At 38.0% G+C, this 20,046-nt stretch overlaps 1 protein-coding gene across 1 annotated transcript in view; it reads right to left on the minus strand.

Moving 5' to 3' along the window:
* Positions 1-14,642, minus strand: part of IFI44L (interferon induced protein 44 like) — a 28,880-nt gene extending 14,238 nt beyond the window's left edge. Inside the window, exons 1-5 of the mRNA XM_081087931.1 lie at positions 14,402-14,642; positions 12,253-12,731; positions 10,487-10,535; positions 8,741-8,936; positions 1,986-2,138 (exon numbers count right to left, since the gene is read on the minus strand). Coding sequence (XP_080944057.1) covers positions 1,986-2,138; positions 8,741-8,936; positions 10,487-10,535; positions 12,253-12,731; positions 14,402-14,574 — 1,050 coding nt within the window. The 5' untranslated portion in view covers positions 14,575-14,642. The remainder of the gene's footprint in view (positions 1-1,985; positions 2,139-8,740; positions 8,937-10,486; positions 10,536-12,252; positions 12,732-14,401) is intronic.
* Between the last annotated feature and the right edge of the window lie 5,404 nt (positions 14,643-20,046).

Genomic DNA, 20,046 nt, shown 5'->3' on the forward strand with positions numbered 1-20,046 from the left:
CCATTAACCTCCAACCCGTAATTTTCCCTCCCTACAGCACTTCTTCCCCCAGATGTATTAATATTGCCCCTTCCGTATTTTCTTTCCACTGAGAGCATAATGCATTATGTCTTTGTTATTAAAAAAAAAACAAAACACTGTTATTTTGGTAAATAATTATCCATAATTCACATTGTTATGGGTTGACTCAGCGAGATAGACCACCGACTCAGAATTTAAATTTAAGAGCCTTTATTAAGCTAGCCAGCTGACTACAGTTACAGCACCCTGCAGAAGCAAAGGCCGAACTGCAGCGCTGACTGCAAGAGTTACATTTTATTATTAAATTCTGTGGAGGCCCAGAGAAAAATGTGTCTTTCGAATTCTGGGTCCCCCAATATGGAGGAAACTCTATTTATACTTTTCCCAGTCTTTGTCTCCCAAATTGGGAATGAGACTTCTGGGCCCTCTGAGAAAGAAGGCCTGCATGCTGGGAAGGGGCCATGAGACCATATCTCAAGGCCTGGCCTGATGTCAGTACCTTCCTATCTATGTGTTTTAGGAACAGACAGCACAGCACGCCCTGTCTGGCCAAAGCGCCAGATATGCAGCCCAGCACAACATTATCCAGAAAAACTACCATTATCAATGTTACACACCATTTAAGACTACTCTCTAAGCATTTTACATACTTACTAATGAATAGAGAGAAAAGGAGAGAGAAAATACAGTGAAAATCCCATTGAAAGTAAAATACTGTAATTTCTTTTTATTTTTCAGAAGAAAAAAAAACTATAGTAAAACAGAAGAAATACCAAATTTCAAATTCATGTTAATATTACCTTACCACAAGACAATATTTCTAGGATTAGGAAAATAGCTGACAAAACATAGTAAAAGATTGATTCATTATGTTTTAAATTGATCTTTATTGCTGGAAGTATTACAGATGTCTCCTTTTTTCCCTCCATTGGCCCCTACTACCCCTCTACACATAGTTTTAACTATATGTTTCATTGTTGGACTGAATTGGTTCATATTTTTCCCCTGTAAAAAATGAAGGTATTAGTATGCTCATGATTTTTCTTTCTGCTCTGTTCTTCCTCCCGGTATCTTTATGTCTTCTTAAATTGTGAGCTCCATGAAGATAAGAATTATGTTCTTATTCAAGTGTATGTTTCTAGTAACTAGCATAGTGTCTGACACAACTTAGGTTTTAAATAAATAGTTTTTAAAATAGTGTGTCCCAAATATATACATACATGCATTAACAGCTGATACCTCAATTTGGAAAATGAAATGTATTTTAATAAACACTGCCTTTATAATTATTCAAAGTGTTTGCATAGATTTTTTTTGCGATACCCTGTATGAGTACTTGGCTACCGTTTCCAATCAAACACAACTGAGAGGCAAAAGAAATCACTGTTTAGAAATTGAGGCGAACTGTATTACACCCAGTACCTAAAAGAAAGATGATAATGATGGTTAACTTTTTGAGAATTTAGAGTACATCATCTCATGTACCTTTTCAGCCACCCTATGAGATGGAAATTATTATTACCTATAATACATTTCACACCTAGGTATTTAAATAGTATTTAAGTAATGAATACTAAGTATTTACAGTATAACATCATGCTTCAACCAAAAACAAAAAAAGTTAGTTGTTCCAATGTTTTGTTTAAGTGGTCAAAAAAATGTGAGATTAAACTACTGCTTTACTATAACTATACATCATAATAAAGAGTGATATACTAGTAAACACAATCTCCTCCTGACCTTTTACTGGAAGTAGAACCCTGCCTTTTGGCTATATTTCTGAATACTATAGAAAAGAAGAGCAGTAACTCTACTTATGTGAATACTTACTCATATAAAGTACAGTAGTGTTGTTTAATGCTGAAATCACCTTATGATAGTTAAAAATTCCCTATGGAGCAAAAATTCAACAAAAAGCATAATAAAATTATTCAAAATGTTTTAGAGGACTAAAGAGTTCTTACGTGATATCTGTCCGGCACGCAGCCTTCTAAGATGTGGGGTATGTCATCCATACACAGTCCTACTCCCTCCTTCTTATCCAGCCCCATGGTGTCACACAAAATAAATGGCAGAGCTTTTCCATCTTTTCCATCTTGAATAGAATACATCCTATACTGCAAAAAAAGGGGGAGGTGTAAAATTGCATTCTTCAACCAGCATTCATGACAGTAGAAAGACCAGTGACTGGTTAATATTTGAACACTGCTATCCTCAAACATTTTGGTCTCAGAATCACCGTAGACTCTTAAAAATTATTGAGAATTCCACAGATATTTTATATGAGTTACATTTATTAATACTTGACATAAATTAAAACTGAAAGAATTTTAAATATTTCTTAAATTATTTAAAAATGTAGTTATGAACCTATTACATGTTAACCTAACCAAGATTTCTATGAAAAAATAAAATTATGTTCCAAAAATATTATTAAAAAGAGTGGGATTGATTTACTTTTTTGCAAATCTTTTTAGTGTTTTGATTAATAAATATAGTTGGATTCTCATATCTACCTCTGCATTCAATCTATTGTAATATATAATTTTGGTTGAAGTATATAAAGAAAATAGGGCCTCATACACATGTAGTTGGAAAGGGAGGAAGTATTTAATTTAACATCTTTCAGAGAATTTTGTATATTCCTCATTAATACACACGAAAATTCAATAAGTGATAAATTCTCAAAGATTAGCTGCAATATGGAATTTTGACATTTTCATACTCTGTTACATTAAATTCACTGATCTGTCTTACACTTTGAAATAGATTTTATCCACAGATAATTTTGTAACCTTATGCATTGGTCATTTAAAATATCAGTTCACTGGCTGGTTTACCTAGATTTTCCAAATATTAAACACATTTCATCCTATATAACAGTGATGGTGAACCTATGACACACATATCAGAGGTGACACGCGAACTCATTTTTTTGGTTGATTTTTCTTTGTTAAATGGCATTTAAATATATAAAATAAATATCAAAAATATAAGTCTTTGTTTTACTATGGTTGCAAATATCAAAAAATTTCTATATGTGACACGGCACCAGAGTTAAGTTAGGGTTTTTCAAAATGCTGGCACGCCAAGCTCAAAAGGTTCGCCATCACTGCTATATAATAAAGAGGTAATATAATAAAGAGTAATATGCAAATTGACCATCCCTCCACACACAAGATGGCCACCCCCATGTGGACACAAGATGGCCAGAAGGGGAGGGCAGTCATGGGTGACCAGGCCTTCAGGGGAGGGCAGCTGTGGGTGACCAGGCCTGGAGGAAAGGACAGCTGGGGGAAACCAGGCCTGAAAGGGAGGGAAGTTGAGGGCAACTAGGCCTGCAGGGGAGAGCAGTTGTGGGCAATTGGGCCAGCAGGGGAGCAGTGAGACGTCAATCAGGCTGGTAGGGGAGTGGTTAGGGGGTGATCAGTCTGGCAGGCAGACACATTTAGGGGTGATCAGGCTGGCAGGCAGGTGAGCGGTTGGGAGCCAGCTGTCCTGGATTGTGAGAGGGATGTCCAACTTCCGGTTTAGGCCTAATCCCAGTGGGCAGTCAGACATCCCTTGAATGGTCCAAGATTGGAGAGGGTGCAGGCTAGTCTGAGGGACACACACACCCCCCTATGCATGAATTTCATTCACGAGGCCTCTAGTTGTATAATATTAAAACATCATATCTCTTAAAACCACTATTAATCTGATCAGGTAACTGTTAGAAATTTATCAAGCTCAGAGTGGTGGATATATGTTTCTTAAAGTTCTAATATTTTTGTTTACACCTAAAATGTTATTATTGGAAACAAGCACTGTTGGTTTTCCTTGGAGTGATAGGCTTACTTTGTGCATTTCCCAAAAAATAACTACCAAGTAAACAGTATGAATAAGCAAGTCTTTCAGTTTCTTTTTGATTAAAAATTTGTTACATGAGAAAATTTCAGCTCACAACTCAATCACACCTGTGCCTTTGCCCAACAACCACCATACTTTAATATGCATTGGAAGTGCTTTATATATACTTCTCATTTCATTACACAAATTATTAAGATGATGTATACTTAAAACTTAAGTTTAAATGAAATAAAAAATTGTTGCTGATTTATTAAGGGTAATCTTATTCTTATGTGAAACACATTCTGTTTGTTTTTATGTGAGCTCAGTACTAAGGAAGCATCCACTGCCTACTAGCAGTTTTGGGCGCCATTACTTGATAAGTGCTAAGGTGCCAATTGATAAAACTAAGATTGTATGGTCAGTTCAATTATCAATACACTAGAAAAAGGCAAAAGGTATCTTTTGTTATCAAAATAGTTTTAAACTCACAGATCCTCTAAAAGGGTCTCAGGAACCCTCAAGAGTCCACAAACCTCATTTTGAAGAGCACTATTTTCCTAGATAAATGCATTCAAAAACAATTTTTCAATAGCGCTCTAAAAAAATTTACTTACTGGTCAAATGCACTTCTAATATAGACACAACTATGGCAGCTTAGGGAATAATAACTCCCAATGAAAAGAGAAAAATGGGGGTGGGGGAGTTTCTGAGACAACAGATGACACTTTAATTACAATTCTCCCATTTCAAACCAGGAAGTTTAGAACCCTTCTATGACCTATTGCAACGTGTGACAAAATCAAGAACTCCAACTGGTCAATAAAATGTCTAGGAGTGGTCCCACTGGAGATTTTTATCTAAGTGAATGGTACTTACTGGTACCTCAACATGAAAGGAATTACACAAAGCATTAGAGTTACGTATTTAAGTACATCTGTATTTTAGGATCAATATGCACATTCATGGTTTCATTGACCATTAATTTGTTTCCTTGATTTTTACTGGGAACTTCAATTCTTCAAAGAGAAGGGTCTCTTAGCAATAAAATATTATTTGCCTTACAAACATTCTATCCTGTATCCCTTCAGTTTATATAGTATTTGCATTTCATTTGGAGTTCAGGATCTATGCTTTAACTTAAAGCAATGCCTTTGGAGTTTTCAACATAAAAGGGAGAGAAATTCTGTCCTAATGAGTACCTCTTTTAGAGCATTTTTATATTGAATGATACTTACTTTTTATTACCTATATCTAAGGTCCTTTAGCAAAGGGACTAAGTATTATTTATACTTAGGTTTCTGTTGTCAACATAATACATATTTAGCAAACAGAAACATTTCTATCAAATATTTAATTTATTCAGTTGCTTTTGCAGTATCATTCCTTAGCTTCTGTTACTAGGCTGATTCTACTTATATAAAAACCCTGGGTGTAACATCATGTCCTGAAGCTCAACCAACCAGATGGAAATCAGTCCTGCAGGGGTTGTCTTGGAAACAGCTGTGCCCTCCCCCAGCTGTTTCCCAGAGGGTGAGGTTTCTGGCAGGAACCCACCCTCAGGGCGAGGTTTCAGTCAGGAATCCACCCTCAGGGTGAGGTTTCAGATAGGAACCCGCCCTCAGAGTTAAGCTTGGAAGTATTGAGTCCTGATTTGCCTTGCCAAGGGCTGCGCCCTCCCAGAGCTGTTTCCTGCAAGGCCTGAGGGAAGAACCCACCCTCAGAGTGCCAGGAGCGCCCAGCAGCAGTCAGTCCTGGGTTGCTGAGGTGGAGGCCACAGCGTGGTAGAACTCTGGGTCTGGCCCAACAGGGGACATGGCCAGCCTTCAAACCAGAACCTGACAGCAGGGAGGAGGCAGCTCCATTCCTCACAGAATCTGCTGTTGGATAGCTTGCTGTCAGTGGCCTGCCAGCCAGGAACCCCATTCACCTGTACCCTGGACTCTGACAGGAGGGAGGAAGGAGCCTCATTCCTCTTGGGGCTGTCAGGGGCCTTCCAGCTAGGAATCCTATTCACCTGCATATCTGTATAAAGTTTTAACACATTATTATTAGAGGTTGTGGTGGTACTGTTTTACTCACAGCGTCTACATGAATTGCAAATTTACTTCTAGGTGGAAGCACCTTTCATTCCCAATATAAATTACCGATTCCATTAAATGAAACTTTAATTTCTAGACTCGATATAAACAGTGAAGTTGCTAAAACTATTAAAAAGCCCAACTTCTCATTATTGATGAATGCACCATGGCATCAGGTCATGCTATAAACGTCATAGACAGATTACTAAGAGAAATTATGAATCTGAATGTTGTATTTGGTGGGAAAGTTCTTCTTCTTGGAGGGGATTTTTGACAATGTCTCAGTATTGTACCGCATGCTGTGTGATCGGCCATAGTACAAACGAGTTTAAAGTAGTGCAATGTTTGAGGATGTTTCAGAAGGTTGTCTCTTACAACAAATATGAGAGCAGAGGATTCTGCTTATAGTGGATGGTTACTAAAACTTAAAGATGGCAAACTTGATAGCAGTTTTCATTTAGGAATGGATATTATTGAAATCCTCTGTGAAATGATTTGTAATGGATCTATTATTGAAACTACCTTTGGAAATACTATATCTATAAATAATATTAAAAATATATCTAAACATGCAATTCTTTGTCCAAAAAATGAACATGTTCAAAAGTTAAATGAAGTAATTTTGGATATACTCGATGGAGATTTTCACACATATTTGAGTGATGATTCCATTGATTCCACAGATGATGCTGAAAAGGAAAATGTTCTCATCGAATTTCTTAATAGTATTACTCCTTCGGGAATGCTATGTCATAAATTAAAATTGAAAGTGGGTGCAATCATCATGCTATTGAGAAATCTCAATAGTAAATGGGGTCTTTGTAATAGTACCAGATTTATTATCAAAAGATTATGACCTAACATTATCGAAGTTGAAGTATTAACGGGATCTGCAGAGGGAGAGGTTGTTCTGATTCCAAGAATTAATTTGTCCCCATCTGACACAGACCTTCCATTTAAATTGATTCGATGACGGTTTCCCATGATGCCAGTATTTGTGATGACTATTAACAAATCACAAGGACAAACTCTAGACAGGTTAGGCATATTCCTACCTGAACCCGTTTTTGCACATGGTCAGTTATATGTTGCTTTCTTTCAAGTTTGAAGTGCATGTGGCGTTACAGTTAAAGTTCTAAATACTTCATCACAAGAGAAATTAGTCAAGCACTCTGAAAGTGTTTTCACTCCTAATGTGATGTACAGGGAGATATTAGAATAAGTTTAATTACTTTATCAATCATTGTTTGCATCACTGTTGTTTTCATATCATGTTTTTGTTATTTTCATATCATGTTTTTGTCGTTTTTATATCATGCCTCTGTTGTTGTTATATCCTTTTGTTACTGTTTATTTATTAATAAATTTATATATTATTTTCATATACATTTTACTAATTCCCTTTCATCTCTCACACTTCTATTATAGAAAAAGGGAAAATAGCAATATTAAAATATCTCTGCTAATTAATTCCCTTTTAATGTGCACAAATTTCATGCACTGAGCTACTAGTCTATAATAATAAAAGTGTAATATACAAATCTATCAGAGGGCTGAACAGCGGAATGACCATCCCAATGACCACATTAGGACACCCACTGGCACCATGCCAGCCAAGGTAGGGGCGATGTGATTGGTTGGGGGCCCAGCCATTGCCTCATGATATGATCACCCTGCAGAGGGTGGCCCAGGCCACTGGCCGATGGGGTGATCAATCTGGGGGCTTCACGATCGCCCCAAAGAGGGAGGCCTAGGCCACAGACCCACAAGCTGCAGTGGGTGGGCAGGGCCTCCCTCTCAGGGTGCAATCAAGATCATGGGGCTCCCAGACTATGAGAGGGCGCAGGCCGGGCTGAGTGCACAAGTGCACAAATTTTATGCACCAGGCCTCTAGTATAAAATAAAGCTGCTCACATGGATAGAATCTAGACAACTTCAAAAACCAAAATGTGATTCTTGAAAATTCTAGAAAATGCTTTCAGTTATTGAATATGGCACTAAAATGGGCCATTATTGTTTTATGATAAATTTTTCACTGGCAGTGCATAGCATATAACCTATAACCTATCAGAAGATAACAATATTAGGTTGTAGTGATTATAGATAAACACAGCTTGGTTATGAAATTTCTTACTTATTCTTTTTTATTATTCTTTCTTTGATTGTATGATGACATTTTGACAAACATAAAATGGGAGTTTCAATGTAAATATTGCATCATAATGTGCAGATCTTTAGAGTTTTTAAACGGTATTTAGTATTTATTTCCTTAAACATACTTGTTTATAAATAAGATGGTGTTTGTAGGAAAATTATAGATTTTTACCTTTTGAAGGTTGACCCACCAAAGGAAATTGCTATTTTGTCGCTCATTATTATTTCTTATAAAATGATCTTATGTGATGGGAACTTCTGTATTACATAATTCTCATTTCTTTTTTTTGTAAAAAGATAAAATCATTTCAATACAGATAAAGCCATGTGGGACATGAGCAAAAATATACATTAAATATAATGATTGCAGATTTACCCAAAGTTTTTACAGTTTTGTTGCTGTTTTGTACAAGTCCCCAAAATCATTCTTCATATAACTACTTCTTGCATCCATAAAAATGGAAAGCCTTGCTGTATAATATAATTTCATGGAGGTAGTTCTCATTCAACTTTTACTCTTGTTTTACAGTTGATTTAGCATTTAATTGTTTATAGATTAAAAGGAGGTTATTGGTCTGAGAGAAAATGGCAAAAAAAATCAACAAACCTAATAATTGTAATTTATAAAATTCTCAGGAAATTCAGCGATAACTCACCTGTGCAGTAATGCTAGTGACATCAGACCCCACTGCAGCTTGGCGAGTCACATGGCCTTGGAAAACAGACTTCACTGAATTGAAAAAACTGGACTTTCCAGACCCAACTTGACCCAGCAAGAGAATCTTAATTTCTGAAACCAAATCTTTGCAGGGTGTGTAGGCTCTGAGCTCTGATAGGAGCTTATTTCTGTACCTGTTAAAATATGGTGGTTAAATGCAACAGCCAAACTTCCATGAAGAACAGCCCAATTCTTCCAGAGCTTCTTGACTCCAATTTTTAAAAATGTCTTAATTACTTAGTTATTACCTTTTTAAAAATATATTTTATTGATTTTTTACAGAGAAGAAGGGAGAAGGATAGAGAGAAACATCGATGAGAGAGAAACATCAATCAGCTGCCTCCTGGGGGTGTGCCTGCAACCAAGGTACATGCCCTTGACCGGAATCGAACCTGGGACCTTTCAGTCCACAGGCCAACACTCTATCCACTGAGCCAAACCAGTTAGGGCACTTAGTTATTATCTTTATGGTAACATCTTCTATCATATGATTTGAATAGTCTAGGTTATGTACTTTGTGCTTGAAGAAAATGCATTTCTCTATATCTGACTAAAGTTAAACATTGACCAGCAACCAAATCATTGTCAAACTATTAGCTTTAGGCCACATATATCTATAAGAAATACCAACAACAGTGAAAATGCATTATTATTTTCAGTAATAATATTATATTGAAAAGAAATAAAAATAAAATATATGCAATGCAGATAAATTTACCTATAATTGGGGAAAGATGGCTGGGTTTTGAAAATTTACTGACATTCTCCAAAAACTTTATTCATATAGAAAAACTTCAGAGACATTGTCTAAAATAGTCATCTAGACTTTGTCTAGAAAACTTTGAATATTATAGGTCGAAAGTAAAACCTGAAGTTAAATTGTCATCAAGTGGATTTTTAAAGTGGCCTACAATTGGTCATGTTTTGTTTTTTTTGTTATTGTTCTAAACCGCTTTGAACATATTATGTCAATAACATCATAATTCATTTTTATCACTCCAAGTGATTTTTATTTTGATATTTCTTTAATAGTGCCATATGTACAATTATTCTAAACTAGAGTTCCGGTGCATGAAAATTCATGCACTGGAGGGGGGGGGGGGTCCCTCAGCCCGGCTGCCCCCTCTCACAATCCAGGAGCCCTCAGGGACAGGAGGTGAAGTGGTGATCAGCAGAAGGCGATGCCCCATCACACCTCTGCTGCTGCCATTGCCAGCAGCACAAGCCTCAGCTGGCCATGGTTACCTGAGCCTCAGGCTGGCCCTGGTTACCTGAGCCTTGGGCTGGCCCTAGGCGGCTGGGCAGCCGACATCCGAGGCTTGCCTGTGCCTTGGGCCAGCCCTAGGCAGCTGGGGGGCTGAAGGGACAGGGGGACTCCGGAGGCAGGGGCGGCAATGCTGAGCCCATGGGCCTTGCCGCATGTCTGCCGCCCCAGTGGGGCTGAGGGGACTAGGCGCTGGTATCTTGTGGCTGTGGGTGCCGCCACCTTTGAGGGCGTGGCTGTCAATTAACATATTCCCTTCTTATTGGCTGTGGGTGCTGCTATCTTTGAAGGTGGGACAGTCAATTAGCATATTCCCTCCTTATTGGCTATAGGCGCTACCATCTTTGCGATGGTGTGAGGGTCAATTAGCATATTTCCTCTTTATTAGATAGGATGAAATGAGTAATTAGTCCAACTTACTGTGCAACTCCTGTTATCCTCCTTATGTAGCCGTTAGCATCCTTAATTCCTATAGGAAATAAAACAGCATCATAATTTTTTAAACTTCTTTAGTTCTCTTTTTAAAGTCTTATTAAATGTGGTCTACCTTATAAATAAGGCATTAAGTGTGCTTGCCTAACCCAGGGTTGAGCTGTTCAATGAGGAATTAGTGTTGGCAACATAATAAGAAAAGGAAAGAGTACCTTCTCAATGTGGCAGGATAGTAAGAAGCTGGAAAAATTCCTGGGCAAGTGGAATGGGAAAACTGAGACAAGATAATTAAACAGGGCCAACCAATTTGAACAACTTACAGCCAGTTACTGAATCAGGAAGATTTTATCTTCCCTAACCAAGGACACTTGAGAGCAAATGGTTTATAACTCTTCTCCCTAACCAGAGGATACATAGTTTAAATCACCCTGGTCAGGGAAACAGAGAACAGAAACCAAGTTAATGCCATTTGTGCCAGCTAAACCCAAGGACAGATGAAGTCAGGGGAATGAATAACAAAAACCCGATTAAAGCCGCATATACCCAAGATCAAATTAGAACAGTAAAGCAGGCCAAAGAAAAATCTCAAATACCCCTCTACGCTCATTTTGATCTATCAGCATATTTAAAACATACCTGAAAGCTAATGAATATTCAGATAAAACCCTCCCCTAAGATTCTCACCTAGAGAAGAGAGATATAAACCCTCAAGATAAAGACCTGGTGGGGGGCATGGACTTTTTACTTCCTCCTAAACTCCAAGGGTTCCTATGAGGTTTGCAACCAGGGAAGCAGCAGGTAGTGATAGCTCTTCCCAGATTTACTCCCCACTCCTTTCCCCAATCCTGTCTCCAAGGCCCCCTTTTTCTCTGACTTTCCAGTGAACTGAAAGCATCTCTACCTTGGCTCACTTCTATCACTGTGACCTTCACTTTCCAGTGAGCTAGCAGCAGTCCCACCTTGGCTCACTTCTTCCCTATAATCTTTCTAGGGAGCCAAAGTAGAGCACCACTTAAGCTCTCCCTATTGCTTCTTCCACCTTAAGTCCTTCATTTCATTGTCCCCAGCTTTAGTAAAAACATACTCTCAAAATAACATGGACTCATGCTGTGAAATCTTTTCTACACAAAGTCAAGAACCCACACACTACAGGCCAGCCAGGGGCAGACCCACTCCATGCCAGTCCCATCTGGTGGCATCAACACATTAACTCACTCTGGAAACATACACATAAACATGCCTAGAAATTTTCAGACTAACCAAAAACCAAAATAGACCTGCTATGATAGTGAGGTCTGTCTCTTTCTCTTTCTCTCTCTCTCTCTCTCTATCTTTCTCTCCCCCCCGACCCCCATCTCCATTTCTGTCTCTTCACTTACCAATTTATTTTGCTCAAAACTGCCTATACTTTCCAGTCTCCTAGGTTTCATTTGGAGTTTATGAAAGAGAAAATTGATGGCATGAAATCTGTTTGTTCCTCTCACATTTCCTTTTGCTTATAGATCAACTAGAGGCCTGGTGCATGAAATTCTTGCACAGGTAGGGTCCCTAGGCCTAGCCAGTGATCAGGGCTGATAGGCTATTGGCCAGGGCCTTCCTTCATTCTGCACCACCCCCTGGTGGTCAACACACATCATAGCAAGCGATCGTTCGAACTCCTGTGGGGACAATTTGCATATTAAGCTTTTATATAGAGAGATTATAACCTACCAAACACAAAGACTGGAGTGAAAATGTAGGAGTATCTAACATACCTTCAACTCGAAAAACTTCACATTCCAAATAATTTGTGGTTTTGAGACGTTCTATTCCTAATGGAATCTTTAATGACCGATGAATAAAAACTTGGGACTCATGTAGACTTAAGGAGAAAATGATATTATTAGAGGAATAAAATTCCAGTTTTTCAGAAACAATTTTTGGTTCTACATTTAAAAATTTAGCTGTTTCAGTTTTATTAGTTTTAAGTGAAAAATAGAAAGAATTTTGATTTCTAAACTTTTCACTCATTTGAGGATAACTCCTATATAAAAATGCCCCAACAATATAGTTGGGAAAGTAAATCACTGTTATAGTGGGTCCTTGATGATTGCACGTATTAAGCATCTCTTCAATGGAACATTCATGGACACTAGACTTATAAAGAAGACTCAAGGAAACATTTCCAAGCAGCTTTTGCAGAATCTTTTCCTCATTCCATGTCAATCTGGTTGTTACTGCCATTGTTCTATATCTAATGGAAAAAAAAACGGAAAAAAAAAACAATAATAGGTTAAGAGGAAAGTATAGTGTAGTGGTTCAAAGTAGAGATTTCTGCTTCTAGTTCCAGTAGTTATTTTTTCTCTGACCTAATCGAAACATGTTATTCGAAATATAAGGCAATAGAAATGGAACAATAGGTAGATATTAAAAATAGGTAATTGGGATATAAAAATATAAAGTTTTTTAAAGCAGTAGGCAAAATAAAATACATAGTGAGCAAAGAATTTAAAAATTAGAAATCAGAAAACCTTTTCTTAATGATAATTAGTAAATATTTTGGGCTTTGTGGCCATATGGCCTCTGCCACAGTTACACAACTTTGTCAGTGCAAAAGCAGCCAGAAACAATATGTAAGCAAATAAGCATGACTGTATTCCAATAAAATTTTCTTTACAAAAACAAGTGGCTGATACACAGGCCACAGTTTCTCAGCCCATGAATTAGAAGATACAAATGAGGAATTCATACAGAAAAGACCTCACAAAGAAAGAAATTGAAATATGAAAAGTGTTAACAGTAATGGAGTTCCTAGAGTAGCAAAATGCAACAATAGCTATTGTGCCAATTCTTGCAATGAGAAAAATTAGAAATGCAAGACAAACTGTAAAATACATAGATCTGAGAGCATTGGAGAGCTAACAAAGCACTGGAGATTTTTCTTTTTTCTTTTTGCAAGGATTGTAAAAAGAAGTGAATATAGAGAAGTAAGCTTGGCATTTAGGAGCACATTTTCCTGAGGTGTATTTATCTACCATAGAAGAGGTACGTAAGTTGCTGAGAAATTAGCCCAATTGTTCACTAGACTCATAAAGCTAAGGTAATATGGCACAGCAAGGAAATGCTTGGCAACTCTCCCTCCAGGCTATGGGTTAGGATTCTGAAGAACAGGGAATAAGTGAGGGTGGGTGGACTGGAAGCAGACAGATTTAATCCCATCTGCTAGTAATCTCAACCTGTGACAGGGTTAAGATAAAGGAGAGTGCTAGTGCCTCTAGATAGATGCATGATGCATCCAAAATAAATCTGTCTAAATAAAGAGAACATTGTTTCAGCTTCAAATTATCTCTGCAATCTTTTTTTTTTTTTAATACCAAATGCCGCATACTGATCATAAACAGAGGGACAAAACAAAACAACATGCTAGAAAGCCAAGAAAACAACAACAACAACAAAAAAACAAACTGATATTGGAGTTACCCACATAGATTTTTAAATAAATATGCTTGGCTTATTCAAATAATTAAAACATAAGATTTAATGCTTGAGAGCACAATGGAAAAAATTAAGAAGAAAATAAGAAATTCTGGATTTAGAAATCTATAAATCTGAAATTAAAAACTTGAAGAATACATTTAACATCAAGTTATACACATTATAAGGAAGAATTAGTCAGAATAAAATACATCAAATGGAAGCAATGAGACAAAATACAAATCTGATACAACTATATGGACATTTTACTAGAGTTAATTTTCTCTCTACAGTACCCAGTGCTTAAAATTTTCATTAAAAAGCAAAACATATGAACAACAAAAGTATGATCATTAGCACCAATTTCATTCAGAAACTCTTTAAGAAAAAAAAAAACAGGCCATTTTCTTCACACAAGGAGAAAACATTAAATGGCAGGAAGTCACTGACCTGTTTTTAGAAGCTGGATCAGGCCTAAATGGAGTATGAACTGCTCCGTCTGGCTTGTGCAGCAGCCACACTCTGGAGACAGAAAGTTCTGCTGAGATCCTTGACTTCCTGGTCTGAAAGAGAGGAAACTGAAACTCAAAGCGGCATTCAGCTGGCAGCATGCCAGATGACATTAGGTTTCTTTTTCCCAGCCAGAAAAAGACAGAAAAACAAAGCAAAACAGAAGAGAATAAGATTGCCACTGAGCACATGAAAATGATCTTTGATTCCCTATGTCCCCATATATAGGCTTTCATGAAATGGCAAATATTAATTTTAAAAATTCCAATAAAGCTAATAACTAACAATAGATTACATGAAGCAAAGGACTAAATCTGCTATTTGGAAGATATGGTAGTAGAAAACACCCAATCAGAAACATAAAGAGAAAAAAAATCTATAAAAATGAGGATAATTTAAAGGGCCTCTGGGATAACAACAAGTGTAGCAACATTTGTATCATAAGGTACCAGAAGCAGAAGACAGAGCAAGGAATTAAAGTCCTAACTGAAGAAATAATGACAAAAATACTTCCTTAATCTGGTCAAGGAATTAGACATATAAGCACAGGAAGTACAGCATCTCAAACAAGATGAAGTCAACGATGCCTATATCAAGCAAGATACATCATAATTAAAGGGTCAAAGGTTACAAAGGGAGAATCTTAAAAACAGCAAGAAAAAAAGCAGTTAGTTACCTACTCAGGAGCTCCCATAAGACTGTCAGCTGATTTCTCAACAGAAACTTTGCAGGCTAGAAGGAACTGGCACAAAATATTCAAAGTGATGAAAAGTAAAGGCCTGCTAACAATGTTACTCAGCAAAGCTCTCATTTAGAATTAAAGGACAGATAAAGAGCTTCACAGAGCAGAAACAGATAAAGGTGTTTTACAAACCAGTATTACCTGAAATGGCAAAGGGTCTTTTTTAAGAAGAGAAAAAAAAGATAACAAATAGGAATAATAAAACGGCAATAAATACATAGTTATCAACAATAACTTTAAATGCAAATGGATTAAACACTCCAAAAGACATAAGATGGCTGAATGCATAACAAAATAAGACCCATATATGCTGCCTACAAAAGAATTGGAATGCAAACTGGTAACGCCTTTTTGAAGGGGAATTAAACAATACATAAGAAAAGTATGCATGCCCTTCTCTTTTGGCCAATAATCCCACTTCTAAGAATCTATCTTGGAAATACAATGCAAAAAATACATATACACAAGGTTATTCATTGGATCATTGTTTATCATTGAAACATATTGGAAGCAACCTAAATGCCCGCACATAAGAGATCAGTTGAAGAAATGATGGTACATTACACAGTGGAGAACTATGCAGAATATACTGTTAAGTGAAAAAAGTAAGTGCAAAAACAAGAATATTTATAGTGATCCAACTTTCATGTAAGGAAAAAGAAAATATACACGTGTGTACTCATTTGTGCAAAAGAAATACAGGAATAGTACACCAGAAACTAAAGAGATTGGTTAGTTACTAGCAAGTGGGAAAGGGATAAAATAAAGGGGGAGTAAGAAAGAGGTAGTAGGTATAGGGAAAGAGTGTCACTTCTCAAAGTATACCCTTTTGTATGGCCGTTACTCTTAGAACTATATTAATGCTTCACACACTAAAATAAACAAACAAATAAATAAACAAATCATTAAAATCAATGAAGATGTAGGGGGAAATCAAAATACAATAGAGTAGTTCCACTCTTTATCTGCAGTTTTTCTTTCCACTGCTTCAGTTACCTGGAGTCAACCATAGTCTAAAAATATTAAATAGAAGATTCTAGAAAGGAAAATACTTCCAATTTTCATTGCATGCCTTTTTGAGTACCTCACCTCATCTCATTATGTATCCATTGTATCATCTCACATCATAACAAGAAGGGTGAGTATTTGATGATAAGATATTTTGAAGGAGATAGAGGAGGGGGGTGGAGAGAGAGAAAGGCCACATTCATAAAACTTTTATTTTAGTATAGTGTTATGATGATTCTATTTTATTAATAGTTATTGTTGTTAGTCGCTTACTGTGCCTAATTAATAAATTAAACTTTGTTAGACATATGAATATATGCATAGGAAAAATATATGGTATATACGTGGTTTGGTATTATCCTCGGTTTCAAGCATACATTGGGAGTCTTGGAATGGATCCCTTCTGTGTAAGGGCAACTACTCATAGACAATAATGAATGAACCTAATTGTGTGCCTATAATTAACATAACACTGAAGGAGAGGAATGGGGAGGAAAAGAATTAATCTAAATAACTTCAGAAAACAGTATTTTGACTATATACTCTAAAGCTAAAGATATAAAGAACTGTAAAACATCATACTTTGGTTAATAAATGTGTTCACCATAAGGATTCAGGTTAGGAACTTTGAAACAAATTGTTCATACTAAAATTGAACAAAAATCATAATAAATACATTGTAAATAATAAGTTCTAGGTTTCCCTTTGTCAAAAATGTTACAAATAAGAAAAAGAAGGCTAGCAGGAATCCTGTGATGATGTATTAGAATTGCAGGAATTGGTATAACACACATACAAAAAGACAGATAAAGAAACAAATATAGATGTTTGTTTGTGTGTGGATTAGGATAGAAACATATATTTCTAGAACTGTCCACTGAGAAAGCAATGGCACTGTAGAAGTGAGCATGTTTAGTTTAAGATCTCGGTTTCCAAATACAGTCATGCATGCCGGGGTTCTTGTTCCAGCATCTAGAAGGGTTAAGCAATCTGAGAAGGGGCTGTTTGTAACTTAAGAGTCCAGAGAGGAAGCATAATTTTGAAAGTCATTTTGGGGTTAGAGGAGCTTAGCTAAAAGGAACTAAGATCTCCTCATCTCAGGACCCCATGCTTTTTATTAACATAAATTGTCCTAAGGTGAGGTAGATATACACTTCAAAGTGTCGGGGTTTTGTACACAGAGGAATTGTCAGAATGGGGGAATTTGCTTACGGGGCTGTTCAGGTGTTTGGCCAGCAGGAGGGAATAACATGAAGATTAAGATGCCCTGAGCTGTCCGGCAGCAAGCAATGATTTTAATGCATCCTTTTCAGGTTTGGGGAAATGACCTTCAGACACTCCAGATGATTCAGCCCTTGCTGACATGCTGGAATTGGCTTCCAGCAATGCACTGCTTAACAATAGAGCTACATTTAATAATTGGTGCAAATATCATAGAGTGTACTTCCAAAACCCAGATGGAATAGCCTACTGCACACCTAGGCCACATTGTAGAGCCTATTGCTGCTGGGCTACAAACTGGTATAGCATGTTACTATACTAAGTACTGTAGGCAACTGTAACACAATGGTAAGCCCTTGTGTATCTAAACATATCTAAACATAGGAAGGGGCAGTAAAATATGTATAAAAGATAAAAAAAAAAATGGCACACCTGTGTCGAGCACTTACCATGAATGGAGCTTGCAGGACTGGAAGTTGCTCTGGGTGTCAGTGAGTGAGTAGTGAGTGAATGTAAAGACCTAAGACATCACTGGGCACTGCTGTGGGCTTTATAAACACTGTGCACTTAGATTATACTGAATTTATAAAACAATATGAAACTAAATCAGGCACAAGAGAAAATGATGCAATCAAGAGTCACAGTAAACACAAGATATATGAAGATGTTGCCAGTGTAACACAATATACTGACTTACAGCAAACTTCACTTTTATGAGTAGAAAGATACACGCTAAAATAATAATAAAATAGTAAATACATAAATCAGTTACAGGTGTTGGCTATCATTATCAGTTATCATATACTGCACATAATTGCATGTGCTGCACTTTTATATCACCTACAGCACTGTAGGTTTCTTTACACCAGCATCGTCACAAACATGTGAGTAATGTGCTGTGCACATCGTGGCTACATCTATGACATCATTAGGTGATAGGGATTTTCAGCTCCATTTTAACTTTATGGGACCACTGCTGTATGTACAGTCTATTGTTGACCAAAGCATCGTTATGGTGTGCATGACTCTATCATTCTCCAATAAAAAGAACCAGAGCTCTTTGGACAAATGTTTTATTCCAGTCCAGGACAGGAAAAATACAAAACAAACCTGGAGCTTGCTGTGGTGCAAGAAAGTAAAGAGGTGCTCAAAAATATAGGGAAAAGACACAGTTTGACCAAAAGGGGAATAACTTGAGAAACAAAATAAATAATGACAGTATTGGATTAAAACCCATGGAACAAAAATAAATAGCCATGAGGCCTGTCAACCAATGGTCATTGGCACCAGTTCAACAAGAATCCCCATTTTGGGGTGCAATGAAGAAGAAAACTTTATTCAGTGCAAAACACCTCAATTGTGATACAGTATGGCTGTGAAAACAGCACGGCTTGACCCTGCTCTGGCTCAGATGGCAGAACCACAGTGCAGGTAGGCAGTTCAGGGCAGAGGCAGAAAGTTCAGAGCAGGCTTCTCCACGAAGTGCAGTTTGTGTGAGAGGCCTCTGTGCAGACGTGGTTACTAGAGTGATGTTGTTGTTTATTAATTTTAGCCCAGTTAGCCACCAGGACCCCGTCTTAGTATGTATACCAGCCTCAGGGTTCACAGTCCATTGTGATATCCTATCTAATAAAAGAGAAACATGGTAATTAGCCATACCTCTGCTATCCTTCCCATTGGCTAATCAGGGTGATATGCAAATTAACTGCCAGCCAAGATGGCGGCCGGCAGCCAGGCAGCTTAAACCTAACATGAGGCTTGCTTGCTTCAGTGACGGAGGACTCCAACGTTCCCCGCCTGCCGCTGCCAGTCTCTGAGCTTGCAGTTTGAAACATTGTTACAAATATAGAAGCTAAACAAAACCCCAGAAACCTGCTTTCAGCCAGCCGGGATCTCAGAGCTGGAATTGAAACAGTGTTTCGATTATAGAACCCAAACAAACCAAATACCTGCTTTCAGCAGCCGAGGCCTAAGAGCTGGAGCCAAGCCTCAGAGCTAAACCTGGCCCAGAATAAAAAAAGAAAAAAGAAAAAAAGGAGCGGTGGGGAGGTTCAGTCACCCGCCAGCCTGAAAACAGCCCTCAGCCCCTCACCCAGACTGGCCAGACACCCCAGTGGGGACCCCTCCCTGAAAGATGTGTGACCAGCTGCAAACAGCCATCATCCCCTCACCCAGACTGGCCAGGCACCCCAGTGGGGACCCCCACCCTGAAGGGTGTGTGACCAGCTGCAAACAGCCATCATCCCCTCATCCAGGCTGGCCAGGCACCCCAGTGGGGACCCCCACCCTGATCCAGGACACCCTTCAGGGCAAACCAGCTGGCCCCCACCCGTGCACCAGGCCTCTATCCTATACAGTAAAAGGGTAATATGCCTCCCAGCACCAGGATCAGCAGAGCAGTGAGGCTTCCCGGCACTGGGATCAGCGTGACAGGGGGCAGCACCCAAACCCCCTGATCGCCCTGCGGCTCTGTGTTTGACAGGGGGCGAGGCCACAACCTCCCTATCCGCCCTGCTCTGTTCGTGACAGGGGAAGGCACCCCAAACCCCTGATCAGCCCTGCTCTGTGCCTGATAGGGGGGAACTCCCCAACCCCCTGATCGCCCTGCGGCTCT

The sequence above is a fragment of the Myotis nattereri genome (assembly GCF_964212035.1).
Source record: "Myotis nattereri genome assembly, chromosome: 3".
In the NCBI taxonomy this organism is placed as follows: domain Eukaryota; kingdom Metazoa; phylum Chordata; class Mammalia; order Chiroptera; family Vespertilionidae; genus Myotis; species Myotis nattereri.